This window comes from Esox lucius, chromosome 21 (genome assembly GCF_011004845.1).
Source record: "Esox lucius isolate fEsoLuc1 chromosome 21, fEsoLuc1.pri, whole genome shotgun sequence".
NCBI classification, from domain to species: domain Eukaryota; kingdom Metazoa; phylum Chordata; class Actinopteri; order Esociformes; family Esocidae; genus Esox; species Esox lucius.
In genome coordinates this window covers 13,653,469-13,671,398 of record NC_047589.1, presented here as the reverse complement: position 1 = coordinate 13,671,398, position 17,930 = coordinate 13,653,469, and the positions used below count along the sequence as shown (strand labels likewise).

Here is a 17,930-nt window from a genome sequence, read left to right as displayed (position 1 = left end):
CATAACAGGAAATACAAATATGCCAAGTTTAATCATTCATTTTGATCAGTCTTTCCAAACAGAAGTCTTTAGGCAGTTTCAGTAAGGACGCCAATAAGGGTAATGGGGAGTTAGGAAATTCAATAGGCATACTATATATATAACAATGTAAATTAAGGACTACACCTCTTCATGATATATGTTAGGTGAATAAAACTATTTAAAACCAGATTGGCGTTACTTAAGGGTTATGGGACAAGTCCACAGATGTCTTAATGTTTAATGCACACAAACTAGAATCACTTATAACAAACTGCAGCTTTTGTTTTGAGATAATTTTTACAAACACATTTCAAATGAGTGTACACAATTCAGGTTACATTTTAAAATGCATTTAAAATAACTTCCCCAAATGAATGTTTTATTTGGTAAATTTGCTACCTACATGTTAAAATTCGGTTTTGTGAGAATTACCTATTTTGGGTCATCAATGTCAACATAAAAGCAAAATACCATACATTTGTCTATTTCATACTTGCACATCCCCTGATATGACAACCACAATCTATAAAAATTTTTTTGCTAACAAGCACCCACACAACATTCAGCCAACAGAGGACAGAGAGCCACATAATCCACATATAATGCCCTGGGCTTTATTGTCGTATTTTATAGTGAGAGTTCTGTCACATTAGTTGTTTTTATTTTATTCTTTTCAGCCTCCAGGTGGGTCAAGAAACCTCAAGGATAAATCCTGCCATTGGACTGGGCATTCAGATTCTGACGACACAGACAACAAGTACTACTAGTAGCACTGTCTTTGTGCCTTTCTCTTCACAGAAGAGAGCACATAGTAGTTCCCCAAGGGAAGGCACCCGATACTTGTGGTTTTGGCCTTGCAGCCTTCTGGAGAGTTTAGATTCATTTTATTTTTTGAAAGGGAGAGAATATTGGAGAAATAGAATGCCTTTCTCCATAGCTCCACCCCTATTAGCATGTTCTGGTCAGAAATTGGAATGATGATAAATGTACAGCAATTTTAACTGCTATTCACCTCCCTTATCACCTATGCATGAACAAGTAACAAAATAATGACGTTTTTCCAATACGGACCTTACAATCATTTTTTTTTTAACCACAAGAACAGGAAAATACAAAAATAACTAAATTCTGATTTTACAAAAAAATAATGGTTAAAAAATAATGGTATGGGGGGATCCCATTGCATGAAAACCAGGGACCAAAATTATACAAAAGCAGCATTAATATCAAACTATTAGAAAACAAAAACAATAGTGCTTTGAATCAGAAGCAGCAGGTAGATGCTTCTATGAAGAGACTTCATCCCTACTTTGTTACTTGTATCGCGATAACATTGTAAATGGAAGATCCCAGGAAGAGATTTTACCCCGCAAAGTGAAGTAAACCAAAGCCAACCTCCTCCACTGTCTCCTCAGGTTCCCATCAACCCTAAAGAGTCTGTATCTGTATGTCACCATTGAATTCCACACGATCCAAAGAGAAGAGCAGGGACCCAAAGGGGGGAAAACCTGCTCTGTGTTCACAATATATAAAATACCCAGGAGTCCGTAGCTAGCTAACATTTACTACAGCACAGGAACCAATGAAGGTACAGTGTACAAATAAAAAAACAAAAAAAAAACTGTAAACACAGCACAATAAATAGATAAAACAGCAGGCTCTGCACCATGCACGTGATGAAACGCCTTTTAAACTTCTCCTTTATACAACTCTCACATCTCACACTCGCACAAGTTTCAGCGCTTTTTTCGTCTTTTCTTTTTATTCCCAAGTGCAAAACATCACAAATGAAAGAGTTTCTGTATTCAAGTAACGTATATACAAGGGGGATATTACAAATATGTAGTTGCTGTACAGATACTAATTTGCCATATTCATGATTTACAAGATGTCAATTTACTCTTATTAACAGTAACAAATACAAAACAAACATTTAAAAAGCATGAGAGATGAGAATTGAAACCGCAAGTCCCCCCACAGTTGTTGCGGAAACGTGGGTGCGTTTGTTGAGTCCTGACCGTCTACCTGCCGTCCCTTTTGCATTTCCAATGCTACGATGCACAGCACCTAAAGAGTGGACTCAACGGGAAGCAGGAGACTCAGAGCTGAGGACCGGTAGGGCAGCAGAAGGCTGGGCAGCCATGTCGGGTAGCGTTGGGCGTGGCCTGCCTGTCACGGCAGCAAGCCGCACCACCACCACCGCTGCCACACTGCTACGTCACCTCCATGGCCACTGTGTTGTCCGCTATACTGTTCAGAGCCGGCTTGTCTTGTTCGTGATTATCCCTGGAGGAGGGCAACAAACCGTCTCAATCTTTGGTTGTGGCACACAGTTCCCAACAAACATTTATAATATTGATATTAAACACTATGCCAGAACAATCTATAATGACAATTCTGCAATGATTTAGGCGAGAAACAAGAAACAAGCTGTGCAGTGCCAGACCATTGTAAATCTGATAAACTTAAAATTGCAGGAAATTTCTCAGACCCAGACATTCAAACTGAAAATATTCCAGGACACACACTGCTGCAAAATCCATACAGAGGCATCCATTTTGTGTTAATTCTGAATAGAACACAAGGCATGCCATGAAACGAAACACGGCACGGTATTAGAGACACGTGGACAGCACAAGACGGGCATGCTACATTGCCTCACCTGGATCCCATGTCCATGGTAGAAGCCCCGGAGACTTTGGGCATCTGACAGTTAGTGTTGGCGGCCATCTTTAAGGCAGAGGAGGGCATGGCCCCGAGGGCCCTGGGTATGTGGCTGTGGCGCGCGGCCGCGCCGCCCAGACTGGGAATGCCAGGGGACGACGAGGGCACACCCAGGTGGACATTGTTCCCAATCAGGACCTGAGCGGTGGCGGGGGAGGACTTGGCATTGCTGTTACCCAGGTGGGGGTGATGGGTGCTGGGCGGGGATGTGAGCGAGGAGGCCGGGGGTGGGGCGGCGCCGGAGTGGTTGGAGGAGGGCTGGAGGAACGTGGGGATCGGAGGAGGGGTGGGAGTCGGGTTGGTGCTTGGGTGGTGGGTGCTGGCATGATGTAAGCCCTTGTACACTCCTGGGGGAGGGGGGCATTATTAGAGTAGCACACTTATGTACACAGTCCTGACACTCTATTCAATGTTATTTATAGGGAATCCCAATTGATACCTTGTTTCCAATGAAGCAACCTACACCTGACAATAGGGACCTTATCAAAAGCCCTCCACTAAATATGGAATACATCATTTAATATGCAACCCTGCTACTAAACAGGGCAATTAAACAGAAAATTTTTTTTTGGTAAACTGCGGTATTGTTAAATATAAATACAATACAAATAGCGTTCAAAAAGGACAAGTGCTAAAACGGGTGACTGTTGCACCAACTATTATTACACCATGAATAAATTAAATAAGGACTGACCCGTGGACTACATGGTGTCATCCCTACTCTGAGGGTTTCAATAGATCAGCAAGGCTTGAAAACACTAATCACCTGAGCCTGGGAGTACCCCGTTGACTCCAGTTCCCAGAACCCCCTCTTCCTTGGCCTTGAAGGACATCAGCTGGTCTGTGGTCACCAGGGCAGAGGCAGCAAACTGGGCGCTGGCTGAGTCTAACGTCTTAGAGACTATACTCTGGAGGGGAAGGGAATCAGAGAACAGATCAGACTCATCTATCACAGACAGAAATGTTGAAATGAGCAGTTCACGCAGGTTTAAGGGGTCCAACGCAAAATAGAGTTCTAAAAAAAAAACGACAAAACCAAACAAAAAACCCAAAACCTGTGTAGGAATGGACATGAAAAAAATGTGATGTGTCCAGCTCACTAATGACCACTGTAAACAAAAAACAAGAGAAAAATGTGTGCAGTCTGACAGCATGAATATTTTGGGGAAAAAAGCATTCTTGCTGAGAACTGAATTCGGCACCCCCGGGGCAGAAGTGTTTGACATGTACGCCCCACATCGTTTTTTTCCGTCAAAGCACAAAGCCTGCCGAAGAAAGACCCCCATATATGTTTTTGTCAGGAGACAGGGGCGTGCCCTTAAAACGCTGAGGGAAACACACTGACCTGGGCGTTGGGTGGAGGTGCGGTGGATGTCGTAGTGGAGGAGGTGTCTGTGTTAGGCTGCTGCGGGGCCAGCGGTTGGGCCGGCTGCTGGGCCTGATGTTGGGCCTGATGTTGGGTCTGCTCCAGCTGTTGTTTCTGCATCAGGGCCAGCTGCTCCTGGTGCTGCTGGTACTGCTCGGCTGTGAACGCTACATACAGGAGGAGACGGGTCAAACGCACACCGGTTCACAGCAGAAGGACACAGGCTGGAAATGACACACCCCATTTCACGTTTTAAGTGATGAACACACAGAAGAGGGATCCCCCGACAGCCATTGAGAATGAATGACAAGATATACATCGAGTCCGGCGTCAAGAGTCCGAATGGAAGAAAAGCTTGCTCATGGAATTAATGCCACATTTATCCCTTATTCCAGCACCCGGCCACCCAACCATAACATTTGAGCTCAAATCACCTCCTCCCAGGCCAACTTCCACTTGAAGACTGTCAATGACTCAATAAAATGAGACCAACACCAGGTTTAGTATAACAATATATTCACCATACGTAATAATAATACAAAATACCTAGATCAATGTTTACTGCCTACAGTAAGCCTCTGAGTCTCAATTAAGGTTGACAAAAAGCAGTAAGTGTGCCTTCTATGACGCCAGAAATTTATTTTCCAGGTAATATTGTAGACAAATATCCTCATCAGACCCAGTATAAACCCCTCCATCACAGTCTAACTTGAGCATCATCTCAATATTTTAGTGGCTAGCCAAATACATGAGAAAAGAAAACTTCGCTCTCTGTGATGTTAGCCAGACACACAAACATTACAAGAGCTGTCTGCCACTCCCAAAATACATTTGAAAGAAATGCTTCTTCTCAGAAACCCTAGTTTTTGGAGCAGCAGATATCTGCAAGATGCTTTTGTGCCAAGTGTACAGTTATCCATCAAATATGACTCCATCTTTTGAATGGTTGGAGCTTGGGGTGTGAACGCTTAACCAATAGTGAGGTGGCATCAACAAATATCTAACAACTGTGCTGTTAAGTAAAAAAAAATTATAAATGTAAACTACATTAATTAGCTGTAGCTGCAAGGAGGGAAGAGGAGAGAAATCGTAATTATTTCAACTCATGCTGGTCAATTTTTGTTATTCATTGTCTGACTTGATTACATATTAGCTGTTTGGACAGCATAAAACTGAGAGAAGCCAAATAATCTAGCCAGCTGACAGTAGGCTATATTCAGAAAACAAACCTTTCACCACTATCTCCAGCAAAAATATAATGGGAAGGTGTTAAATAGTGCAAGTGTTACAGGGCTCTATATAGGCATTTCTTGCAAGTACAAAAATCTGGGGAAAAAATAAAAATAGGACAACAAAATTGAGAGTGTTAACCCTAAACCGAAAGTTTAAATTGCCTCTAGTACTGGGGGAAAAAAACAATGACGAGAGGAACAATGATGTGAGGATCATCAGATGGATGAATACTATAAAAGGTCTATTGTTTATCCTGTACTCAAAAATATAACTTCTTTTATACAGTGTTCCATGCATTCCATGCCCCTAAACCATGCATTGGGTGCCCAACTATTAGCTAAAAACAAATAATGTATTTAGTCCATTCACACAGTAACTGAGCCACTAGAGGATTTGGATCAAATCTCTTCATAAGACCTTCTTAGAAAACATATGATGGGACTAAAACCTACACTACAACACAAAACACATCACTTCTCCCCATATTGCCAGGGCTTCTAACAATTTCTCCTGGTGGCACCAGGGCCATGGACTTTCAGCTAGTGGCACCAGTACATGATTTGGTCACACTGCCCAAACCAGAAAAGGAACCAGGCCAGCCTAGTTCAGCCAGCCTGCAATTAAAAGTGATAAAAGCTGCCCTCACTGGATTCGAACAGAGGTCTCCCACGTGAGTGTCAGTGTCTTTAACCACTACACAACGGTGCTATAAACCTGCTGAGCGTCTCGACATTAGATCATTTTCTAAAGCAGTAACATCACAAGTTTGAATATTTCGCTAGACACCAATAAGCATTGGGTTAAACTGTAATTACATTTACCTTCACCACAAATAGCAACTATGGCTTGCCACCGGTCATTGTAAAAGCTTTAGCCAACTTACTACTTAGAATAGTCAATTGCTAGCGAGACTGAAGTTTACACTGCCAAAGCCATTTAATTTCATGGTGCATATCTTTCAATACATGTGATAACTGACTTGTTCGTCAGTTATCATCAAATTGACGAGAGAATCGTGTAGCCAGAGAACAAATCCTAATGCATAATACGAAAATCCACCAGAAACAGTCGCAATATAACAGTGAACAGGTTTATATTAGTCTTACTATAACGTAGATTTTTTTGTCATAAAAATTCCACTGTGTGCAACAGGCCCACTTAAGGAGACACTGGACTGAGAGGGAGCTTATTTTTGGAGAATTCTGAATTATGTTATACCTCAGGATCTTTGTTTATAGTTTGGTTTATCATTTCACCTCTTTAGCTGCATCATTATGAACAGTTTCATTGTGTAGGGTAACAGCAAACCAAGACAGCATCAAGGGAAGAGGAAAAGGCAAACAAATTGTTTTACACAAATACATAAACTGAATATACATAATACACCAATCAGCCATAACATTATGACCACCTGACTAATATTGTGTAGGTTCCCCTTTTGCTGCCAAAACAGGCCTGACCAGTCAAGGCATGGACTCCACAAGACCATTGAAGATGTGCTGTGGTATCTGGCACCAAGACGTTAGCAGCAGATTCTTTAAGTCCTGTAAGTTGTGAGGTGGGGCCTCTATGGATCAGACCAGTTTGACCAGCACATCCCACAGACGATCGATTGGATTGAAACCTGGGGAATTTAAAGGCCAAGTCAACACCTTGAACTCATTGTGTTCCTCAAACCATTCCTGAACCATTTTTGCTGTGTCAGGGCGCATTATCCTGCTGAAAGAGGCCAATGCATCAGGGAATACCGTTGCCATGAAAGGGTGCACATGGTCTGCAACAATGTTTAGGTAGGCGATGTGTGTCAAAGTAACATCCACGTGAATTGGCGGGACCCAAGGTTTCCAAGCAGAACATTGCCCAAAGCGTCACACAGCCTCTGCCGGCTTGCCTCTTTCCCAAAGTGCATCCTGGTGCCATGAGTTCACCAGGTAAGCGGGGCACACGCACCCCACCACACACCTGATGTAAAAGGAAACTTGATTCGACAGACCAGGCCACCACCTTCCATTGCTCCGTAGTCCAGTTCTGATGCTCACGTGTGAAAATGTTGGTGCTTTTGGCAGTGAACAGGGGTCAGCATGGGCACCCTGACTGGTCTGTGTTTACGCAGCCCTATACGCAACATACTGCGATGCACTGTGTTCTGACAACTTTCTATCAGTACCAGCATTACCCTTTTCTAGCAATTTGAGCTACAGTAGTTCGTCTGTTGGATCAGATAACATGGACCAGCCTTCGCTCCCCATGAGCATCAATGAGCCTTGGCCACCCATGACCCTGTCGCCGGTTCACCGCTTTCCCTTCCTTGGACCACTTTTGATAGGTATTGACAACTGCAGACCGGGAACACCACACAAGGGTTGCAGTTTTGGAGATGCTCTGATCCAGTCGACTAGCCATCAAAATGTGGCCCTGTCAAAGTGACTCAGATCCTTACTCTTGCCCATTTTTCCTGCTTCTAACATCCACTTTAAGGACAGGATGTTCACTTGCTGCCTAATACATCCCACCCACTGACCGGTACCATGATAATGAGATAATCAGTGTTATTCCCTTCACCTGTCAGTGGTCATAAGGTTATAGCTGATCGGTGTATATACAAACTGAAGCCCAAGTCCAATTGGTCTCTAAACATGAATACATAAATGGTAGAAACGTTTATATAATTTTGTAATTTTTGCTGGTTTCAGTACAAGCAGCAGTTTAACATTGAATACGCAACTTGCTCTAAGTAACATTACTGTTTTTGACTGCTAGATAAAGCAGGTGCTGTCTGGTTTGCTTATATGCAGGACTGAAAACCCCCCCCACTTATTTATGGTTGTCAAATATGGAACTTAGCAGTTGTAAGGGCAGAGATCCAACAATAGGCAGGCAAATGTTTAACTTGTGGATTAATATATTTACACACTGCTGATGATCATTGTTATAAATGTAACCTACAAATAATAACATACTGACAAAGTTATGTAGACTGCTTACGGTCGGTACTTGTAAGACGTCGGGCTTCAAACGAACAGGCATAAACTGAACTGAGAAAAAAATGGGGTACAATAGCAGAAAGGATTGTGGCTAGATCTTTGTCAAAACCCAGTTAATTATTTAGCTCTTTATATTGGTAGTTGGGTCTGTATGGAAGGCTGCAATTGACAGCCCACAAAGTAAATAGCAAACTGCTGAGTGTTATGGCCTCCAATGTGGTTGTTTATGAACAGCAGGAAGGACCTCACATGATGTAAAGAAAAAAATTACAACTTAAAAAAAACTTTTAATTAAAACTTCTCCGACTTACGTCATCCTACTGTTGTACAATCTGCCGCCACTCTTTACACTGGCCTATGAATGGTTATTTTAATTGATCTGAGTTTGTCTCAGAGTATCGTCATATTGGTCATTTGTGTGGTAGTCAAAACTAACGTTTCTGAAAATGATCCAGAAATGCAGATATGGTTGTAGATGTTTTTTGGCTCCACAAAACCTATGCATGCAATGCCAAATGTAACCACTTTTTGCATGAATGTTCAGAGCGGATTCCATTTTCTTTTTAAGTGAAGCAAAACTTGCTCTGCATACGTAAAAGCACCCATTGTTTGCGTTCATGGGTGGGATGGCGAAGTTGTCTTCATGTTCTCAACAGAAAGCCTTGGTCTCAGATTTTGAAACCTGTTCTAAACCATCACCATCGACAGATTCTGTCAGAATGAGTTGCAACAAAACTTTGCTCTTTCACCTTCCGGAGGTAGTCCCAAACTGACTAGCATAGGTTAGGTTACTATTTGCTTGTTGTGAAGCCTGGTGCATTCTATCACAGGAGCCTTAGATTTTGAGATAGACATGGGCACTCATAAATATTCATTTTAGAAGTTCAGACACAAAATCAGGTGCACATGGATATTAAGCCAACAAAAAGAAAAAAACAGACATCTCTAAAAAACACAGCACAGCTTCACCACTCATTTGAAGTATTAAGACACCACAAAACAACGCATACCAGGCTGCTTTAAAAAGAGCCAAGCAGAGCTCGAAGTACACAGAAAACATCACTACAGAGGAAACAACAGCACGATAGGCAGTGAAACACACATAGTACAAGGGGATCTCAGCAGCCAATGGCTTGACTTCAGTGCTCTTTAATAAAAATCTATAGTTTCTCTGGGTAAGGCGGCAGTAATATTCTTTTGTGCAGGTCGCAGAAATGATATGGTGCAACAGGAGTTTCTCACCCATGTCCCCTTATTTTAATTGCTCACCAAGGGACAGTAGAGAGATGGTCTGATACTGCCCTCTCCCTTCATCCGCGAACACTGACCTGATAGAGGCAACATCAGTTCAGTAAAATAAACGTAAGTAGTGGAGCAGCAGTCATTTATTTCAACGGGGGCATTCCTAGAGGTTTGACGGCTGATAGCCAAGCTGAACGCTCGATGGCTGTAGTGCTGCTCCTACGTAAGCCGTTCAATATCACAACATCGTTTCGTAATACCACCCCAAACTCTTCTCAAAACATGCGGCGTGGCACGGCGCTCTCCTCTCAATTTCACGGTCTAGATCCACCAAATTGCACCTGGCCTCGTACTCGCTTCCTGCCGGCGCCAACACCCCCAAACCTATTGTCCTACAACCATTTTCCATTCAATTTGCATCTCCCCATGTTGGCTCATCCTTATCTAGCAACTACTGATGACAATGAAAAGATGACACCCAGCCAGACTTCACCATCTGTAGCTAGCTAACACAACGTAAAACGTATAATAATGGCGGGGTCTCTCATTGTCAAATTCTAAGTTCATCAAAGACATGCTGATTAAACGTTTTACACAAGTATACACGTCCTGGATGACCCAAATATAAGTGCGGGCCAATAGTCTTTGGGCCAATTTGCCAAACTGGGTTAACGTTGATCCCGGACCTATGAAAATTAATGGTGATTGACTGGGGATGTACAATGTTTATAACGGGGAGAAAAACTGTATTTGCCAACTTTGACGGGTACAGGCACAGTGATCAAAGTGTTCACAGTGATCTTGTGAACACTTTGCTAACAAGTGCTGCCTGGCTGTAAAAGGCCACATGTACCAGCGGCCCAAAGGTTCATTAACACACCACTCAACCAGTCATTCAAGAAAAATTCTCTCAGTCAAGCACTCACATGATGCAAGTTTTAGATGCAAATGTTAAATGATTTGCAGCAAACAATTTTTTGTGTAATGTAAATTATTGCAAGCATTTACATATTTCGATTTTTACAACGCCTCTCAAGACGGATGAAAAATCAGGTATAAAAATGTAATTAAACTGCAAAAGTCATGGTGCCCCCAGTGCCTAAAACCTCAGCAGAAAAACCAAGTGGGGCACAGGAACACATGTCAAGATTATGAAGCAGAACAGATAACATTGGTAAAGTAAGATTAATTAATTTCACAGCGCAGAGCTAGCAAGGAAGTTCACAAAATTCCATACAGCCAATAATATCTCCCATGTCGAGGCACTAGGTACTAAGTTAAAATCCAATTGTTCTGAACAACTTAGGCTCTCTAGCCAATACTTTTTTAAAATGCGTACCCTGCTTATTCATGTCATAGCAGACATAAAAAAAATTAAGTGTGTGGGTTGAGAGGGTTCTTCATCCTCTAAACACCATTTATTTTCAAAATGTAATTGAATTACTTAAAGATCTGAGTTAGTATAGAGTAAAAGGTCTCATCACTAGACCTTATTGACCACATGAAACCTAACATGCCAACACAAGGAATAAGCGTTTCTGCTCCCATCATTTCAGTGCGGCGCTTCCACATGACAAACTGTCACCATAGCAACAAAACAGAAACGTGTTATTACCCAAAACCTCCTCCACGGCCACCACCTTTGTCAACTGTCTTTGGTAAACTTTGCTTATGTTTACAATTTGTATGGTCTTCTTTCCAGCACTGACATTTGCCAATGAATAACTGAATGATTAGCAAGCACTCACTACTAATCCGTGTGGGTGTTTCACCTAGCTTCCCTAAAATGTATAAACATACTGTACGCTGCTGTAGATAAGAGCATCTCTAAAATGACTAAACTGAAAAAATCCAAATATGTTTTACAATGTCGGCTTGAATTTAAACTGCACTTACAAGCAAAGAGAAATTATTAACTGTAATCAAATTCAAGCTAGTGATTACCAATGAAAGATGTTCTCTCAGGCGCAAGTGCGGTTGTCTCCTTTACTACAGTAACCACCCTCCAGGAGCAGCTGGAAACATCTGATCTATGATTTATTCTGGGTTTGAGGGGATAGTGGACTATCAAAGTTTGTATATGACTATCAATACTAAAAAATACAGCATCACTATCATATTGTGACCCAAGTATCAGGATAATATATTACTAACATCCCAGGCAATTCTCTGCTTTAAAATGCTATATATTTATTTGCATTAACCTCAGGGAAACATATGGCAAGTGTTATTATTGTATGCTATAGTTAAGATTTTGGATTTCTAAGGTGAATTCACCCAATCTGGGCTAAATGTTTGTAAGCAGAGACATGTTCAACCTTCTGATGTAGTTAATTTTGCGATTATTTATTCTAGCTTGTGTTCTTGATATTACTCTGCAAACAGCTTTTCGAAATAGAACAATATTATCTTGAAAGTTGATCTTGAAAAGAAAATATTCTTTGCTTTATCAGAAACCAAGCTATTGCAAATCAATGCGTTATACAGTTTTGAAAAAATGAATGTTTTCTAATGAATGTTACTACACATTTTTTAAACAAAGTTAATAAACAAAAAGAAGTTGCTCGATCCAGAGGGGCAATTATTCTGGAGGGCACTGTATCTAGATCTATGATGGCAGTAATGGGCTTCCTTTACATTACTGCACCACTTCACCTTTGAATGAATAAATAACATCCTGGTGTTCCAGACCCAAACAAAGTTCTGTTTTTCCTGAACAGTTTACACTGATAAAACACTGCAAAATATGCACTGTAATACATACCTTTATGGGCAGATTCACAGAAACAACAACAAAATACACACTGAGCTATAATCATTGCATGATGTAGTAAAGCAGTTTTGTAATTGCCATTAAGTGTACAGGTAAAACCAAAGAAAATCTCAGACCAAGCAACAACCCTTGCTATGCTGAAGCAATGATGCTCTGTTCAACGGGTTGAGCCCAATCAGCTGATTGTTTAGCAGCTCATGAAAGACTATTAAGCATTCAGCATTCTACAGCTATACAACCCAGAGACTTTCTGAAGCTATAAATACAACAGCATTTATAATTAAGGCCAACCCAAGTGCCAGGAAGACAAGAATTAATGAATTATAATATGGAAACCACATATGAATACACAACATTCATTTGGTTTACCTTCAGAGGAAGTGACACTTTTCTGAATGAGAAAAATACCCTTTTCCATTGCCTCTGGATCAAATACAAAGCTTTAGCTAGACACCAAGCTTTAGCTTCACTTTCATCTTCACCGCCATCATGCTCTATCTATTGGGCTCATATGCCATTCTCAAATTTACAATTGACCAATTTCGATATGTACATATTTATACGAGTCATTTTGCCAACACCCTTATCCAGAGCAACCTACAGAAAAGTGCACAAGCTTCCGACCTGGTACCCCGTGGAAATTAAACCCACAACATGGTATAATGCCAGGAAGTGTTCAATCAACTGAATTACGCACGAAAATGAATGTGTTTTGAGAAGCATGCATATCACCCCTACCATATTTCCACAATGTAAAAAACAGACCCAAAGCAGTTAAGCCAAAAATGTAATTTAGTATCAATTTATTTCTACATTTAAGGACTATGTAGAACCAATATTTCAAACTCTACTAAATGAAATAGGCCGAAATATTATTACACAAAAAGTCTATAGTATTTTCACAGAGTAGTCCTAGTAAACATATTAACCAACAGAGCGCACGGATTAAATATAGGCCACATTCAAGAGACAATTACCAACATTATTGCTCTCATCACCAAAACAGACCTAAAAGTACATGGTAATAACAAATGCGCATTTTGGTTGAGACCTTTTGCGCAATTTGCAAAAAGTCTGAAGTGAACTAAAGCCCTTTCATGCCATGTTAGTAAGGTCAACTTACAAAGCCAAACTATTAATTTAATGAGTCCATCTGTGCATTATAAAATCATAACTCCAATTAATAATTCTGGGCCACGACCAAGCGGGGTGAAGTGGTTGTTTGAGAATTGGAACCGTATTCCAGAGGGATATAAGCAAACATTTAAAGCTCACCTAAGAACATATCATTGAAAACTAAAGCAGGTGTTAATCACTTTTTAGTAAATAGATATTGTAGTTTAAAGGGGAAAATTCAACTAGTGTAACTATGATTTATGGACAAACTACATGTTATATTAAGTTTGAATTTTCAAAATATAAAATGGCAATTTAAAATCAGGATGCATTCGGGAAATTACAATTGAGTGAAAATGTAATTCTGGCAGAAATGTAGATAGTGATATTCTTGCAACTGGTGATGCTTATAGGTATTATAATTTATTGAAAAAATGCAGGCATACACTTGCAAGCATTACCAGTGCGCAGGAGGATCCCTATTTTTATCGTTGCTTATTTTATTTCCTGGTCATTCCACTACAGGTGTGCAATTAGTTTTTTTGAGAAATGTAGATAGTGTCTTATTTTCTATGCCGAATGGTAGACATCCTGGTAGATTATTATACATGGTTCACAATTCAGCTGCTGAATGATAGAAACTGGTTTCCTGACACCCACTCAATCAGTGAAACAATGCATTGAGAAATGCTGAAATTCTACTCCTCCCCACACTCAGGCTGCTTAATTTTCCTATTCTGATTCATACTAAACCTTTATAACACTGCCAAAAGAGAAACAGTATTTTCAAGAAAATCCGATGAGGTCAATACAAACCAACCGCCAACTCTCCTCTACCAGCCAAATTCTTATCTCCACACTCTAAAAGAGAAAACCTGTTTGCCCAGCATCAATAAAGCCCTGAAGCATGAGGGAGGAAAGCTGCACTCCAAATCACACCCATTTTCTTTCATAGGGCAAGATTTCTACCACAACATACCAGCATTGCGTGAAGTGGGGAGTGACAGAAACAATGGTAGTCAGAGGGACAACACAGGCAACACTGATAGCAGAACACCAGTGGGCATATTACAAAAGACAGCGAACTGACTTACCAGTGACGGCGGGAGCTGCAGGACCGGTGCAGGGCAGGCCGTTAGCGCTGCTGCCGAGAAGCCTGCTCTGTCCTGAGGACGTAGTCCGGTTAAATCCACTAAATCCTCTGTGGCGTGAGAAGTCACCTCCTCCCAGGGGGTGACGGGATAGCGTCCGTGGCCTAAAGTGCCTCCAACGGCTTGTTTTAATGTTCAACAGAATTTCACTGAGGTCCACCGATGGCGACGACGAGGAGGGAGGGATGGAGGAAGAAGTAGTGCGGTGGCTGTTGGGAGCATTGGTTCGGTCCGAGGTATTGGCGTCTGAGGTACTGGCTGGCGATGTGGTACGGAGAGGAGAGATGGTGGGAGGAGATGGGGCTTGAAGTGGCTCGGTCTCGGGGTCCGAATCCAGGCTGTGGAAAACACTGTCCAGGTCTGTGTGTGCTCGATCTAGCAAAACCCTTGAAACAGAGAGATTTATTACAACACTGACAACACAGGAATTGTTTAAATCCACCCATTACACCTGATAGCGTATACTTCTTTCAAGCAGGGATCATAGGGCTCAAAAGTAATGCACTATATAGGAAAAAGGCCACCTTTTGGGATGCTGAAATAGTTTCTATAAAGTGGACTCTGTGCCACCATTCTGTAAGAAGGGAGTAGCCTGCCTCAAAGAAACAGAGTTCCCAATCTACACGCATCAGATTCAACTACTAGCTAAACAATAATTGCCTTAACATAATCCAGCATAGAAATAGGATGCCCTGTCAGACAATCTGCTACTACATCAGGCTAGTACAGTTCTAAGGCTTGATAAGGCATGCATCCCAAATTGCACAATATCCCTAGACCAGGGCACAAAAGTAGTGAATAACATGCAGAACACAGTGCCATTTGGGAGGCAAGCATAGGGGGAGGTACGGGCATCTCAACTCACCTGCCCCCTCTGCCTGTGCGCCGTCGCGCCAAACCTACACAGCGCCGGGGCGCCGTTAGGGATGTGAGGCAGTAGCGGAAGCGAGGGTCACCCAAACCGCCTTCGGAGGGGCTGACCCACGGCCAGTTACCACACTGGTCCAGGCGAGACTGAGGGCGAGGGAGGGAGAAGGAGACAAAGGGAGGAGGCTTCGTCAGTATGGCATTGATCTGGTTGGCACGGGGGGTGGGACAGCCCTCGTTTTGTGAGTGAGTGTGAGAGGGAGGGGCACGGGCAGGCCCAGAGGCAGGCCCAGAGGCAGGCCCAGAGGCAGGCCCAGAGGCAGGCCCAGAGGCTATAAAAAGAACGGCGGTGTCAACGGAGGCCAGGCCGGGAGCTGCTCCACTCACCGCGTAGTACTGACAGCCGGCCTTCCTCCGGAACGCAAAGCAGCCATCTGGGTCATTCTCCTCCTCTTCTTCAGAGGAACCTGAATGGATCTAAACATAAACACAAACAGGGGACTGCAATAAGACCCAGAGACAATAATAACAAACAGGGCCGGCTACCTAGACAACCGCTACTACAAACATTACGTCAATGGGTGGATAATAAAAAGAAGCGTTACCGAGCGTCATAATCAGGGTTCTACATGACCCGGTTCTCTTCCCCAGAAGTCACCATTCAGGAAACGGCAGTCATCGCTGCGTGCTATGAGACAGCTTACCTGTGAGAAGGGTTCGTCATCAGAGCTGGGGAAGTCATACTGGTTGAGGTCCTTGGGGTTGAACACGGAGGGGCCCGGGTGTTGTGGAGCAGACAGAGGGGGGATCTTGGGCTTCTTTTCATACTTTCTCTTTGTTCGGACCACTTCAATCTTTTCCGGCTAAAAGAAAGAAAACGGTTACGAAGTAATCTACATAATTAAAAGTATTCCGTCTCAAAGATATATTTTAGGGCATGTTCATGGTTCATTTGACAGAAAGAGGGGAAAGAAAAAGCATTTCTGCTTTAAAAACCCCCAAAAAGAATCAGTGTACTAGACTTGAACCTATGTTGCAATGGAATGTGGGAAGGCAGCAGCCCGACCAAATAGACTACCATAATATAAGCAGGCTTGACCTTTTGGCCAAAGACCTGAATTGACATACAGCAAACAAAATAATCAGCTACTACAGTTCAAATACCCCCCATTATGTGCCATTGACATTAGAGTATTTGAAGCATAACATAAATGGTACAGGAATGTTTTTGGATTGTGATTTTTGGTAACAGACCCACCAAACTGAACAGCCCACAGGGCCATTCCATTAACCCAACAGAGGTCTTCATCTCTGCAGAAAAAAATGGGTCAGCAGGGTCTAATTAATTTAATTTCATCTACATAAAATATTTTCGGTATGCCCAGTAATATTTTTGACCAACGAAATAACTGGTTGTCCCAAGTTAACCACTTTCCATTCATTATTTCCAGAAATTCATGCAGGTGATTTCAATCCAACCCAAAAAATTAAATCTTTGTGATACACCCAAACACACCAATTACTAGATTGCTGTCCCACATTCCTAAACCAATGGTACAGACTGCATGGAGGATTTCAGAGGCTGTGTTCAGTGGTTTTTCTTGTAGCTGTGGAGGTGGCCTGATGGGAGACTTCCATTCAGAAACAGCAGCACAGTGTAGTGAGTTACAAGTCATTGACATGCAGATAGCGGCACGGGGTGGAGGCACGCGCCAGATGCCCCTGCCCAGACAGATGGCCGCCCCTGCCTGCCTCCACAAAGACCAGACAGTTCAGTCCCTTCCTGAATGGACACAGCACTACTGGGGGACAGTGAACTCCCATTCAACCCAAGGCCTCGGGTGGGGGCTCCGACAGAGGGTGTATCCTCAGTCAAATCAATGGAGTCAAGAAAACAATTGGGGAGTCACTCATTAACCAGCTGGTTGACTGGATGGCTCAAAAGGCATAATTACAAGGGAATGCATTCCAACAAGGGTTGCATGATTGGAAATATTTTTATTCCTGCGATATATATAGTGAAATTAATAAAAAACAGGATGTCTTCAAAAAGAGCTTTGGGTATCAACCTGACAGTATGTATCCTTCATTCTTCCCCAGCACCATCCTCTACAATAAAAATGTATGAAACTCATGAAAATCTTTATATTTCAGAACAGGTTGCTAGGTAATAATATGCAAGAGTAACAGTACAGCAATAGCAACAGTAGTAAAATAGAATGCGCAATTGGGCAAAACTTACCAGCTGCAAGAGGCAGTCTGTGGCCAAAGCACTATAATCTGGTCCACTTGTTCAGGTGCAGCCTTCACCATGTACGTGGCATTGTCTGTTGTAATACAGACTAGATGACTATTCTAGGCCCCAATCAGCTAAAGCTTCTCTCATCCCTGTTGCGATGTTCTCACTTGCATGATCCCCTGGGAAAATGCAGTTTGCAAACAGCGACTTTTCA

General features: G+C 42.2%; 1 protein-coding gene across 2 annotated transcripts in view; it reads right to left on the bottom strand.

The window, feature by feature from the left end:
- Positions 1 to 220: 220 nt before the first annotated feature.
- LOC105019407 (enhancer of polycomb homolog 1) overlaps positions 221 to 17,930 on the bottom strand; it is a 44,680-nt gene continuing 26,970 nt past the window's right edge. For both annotated transcript variants that reach the window (XM_010885569.4, XM_010885568.5), the window contains exons 7-14: positions 16,182 to 16,340; positions 15,865 to 15,954; positions 15,476 to 15,624; positions 14,554 to 14,996; positions 4,091 to 4,278; positions 3,512 to 3,653; positions 2,684 to 3,092; positions 221 to 2,307 (exon numbers count right to left, since the gene is read on the bottom strand). In XM_010885569.4, coding sequence (XP_010883871.2) covers positions 2,235 to 2,307; positions 2,684 to 3,092; positions 3,512 to 3,653; positions 4,091 to 4,278; positions 14,554 to 14,996; positions 15,476 to 15,624; positions 15,865 to 15,954; positions 16,182 to 16,340 — 1,653 coding nt within the window. In that variant the 3' untranslated portion in view covers positions 221 to 2,234. The remainder of the gene's footprint in view (positions 2,308 to 2,683; positions 3,093 to 3,511; positions 3,654 to 4,090; positions 4,279 to 14,553; positions 14,997 to 15,475; positions 15,625 to 15,864; positions 15,955 to 16,181; positions 16,341 to 17,930) is intronic.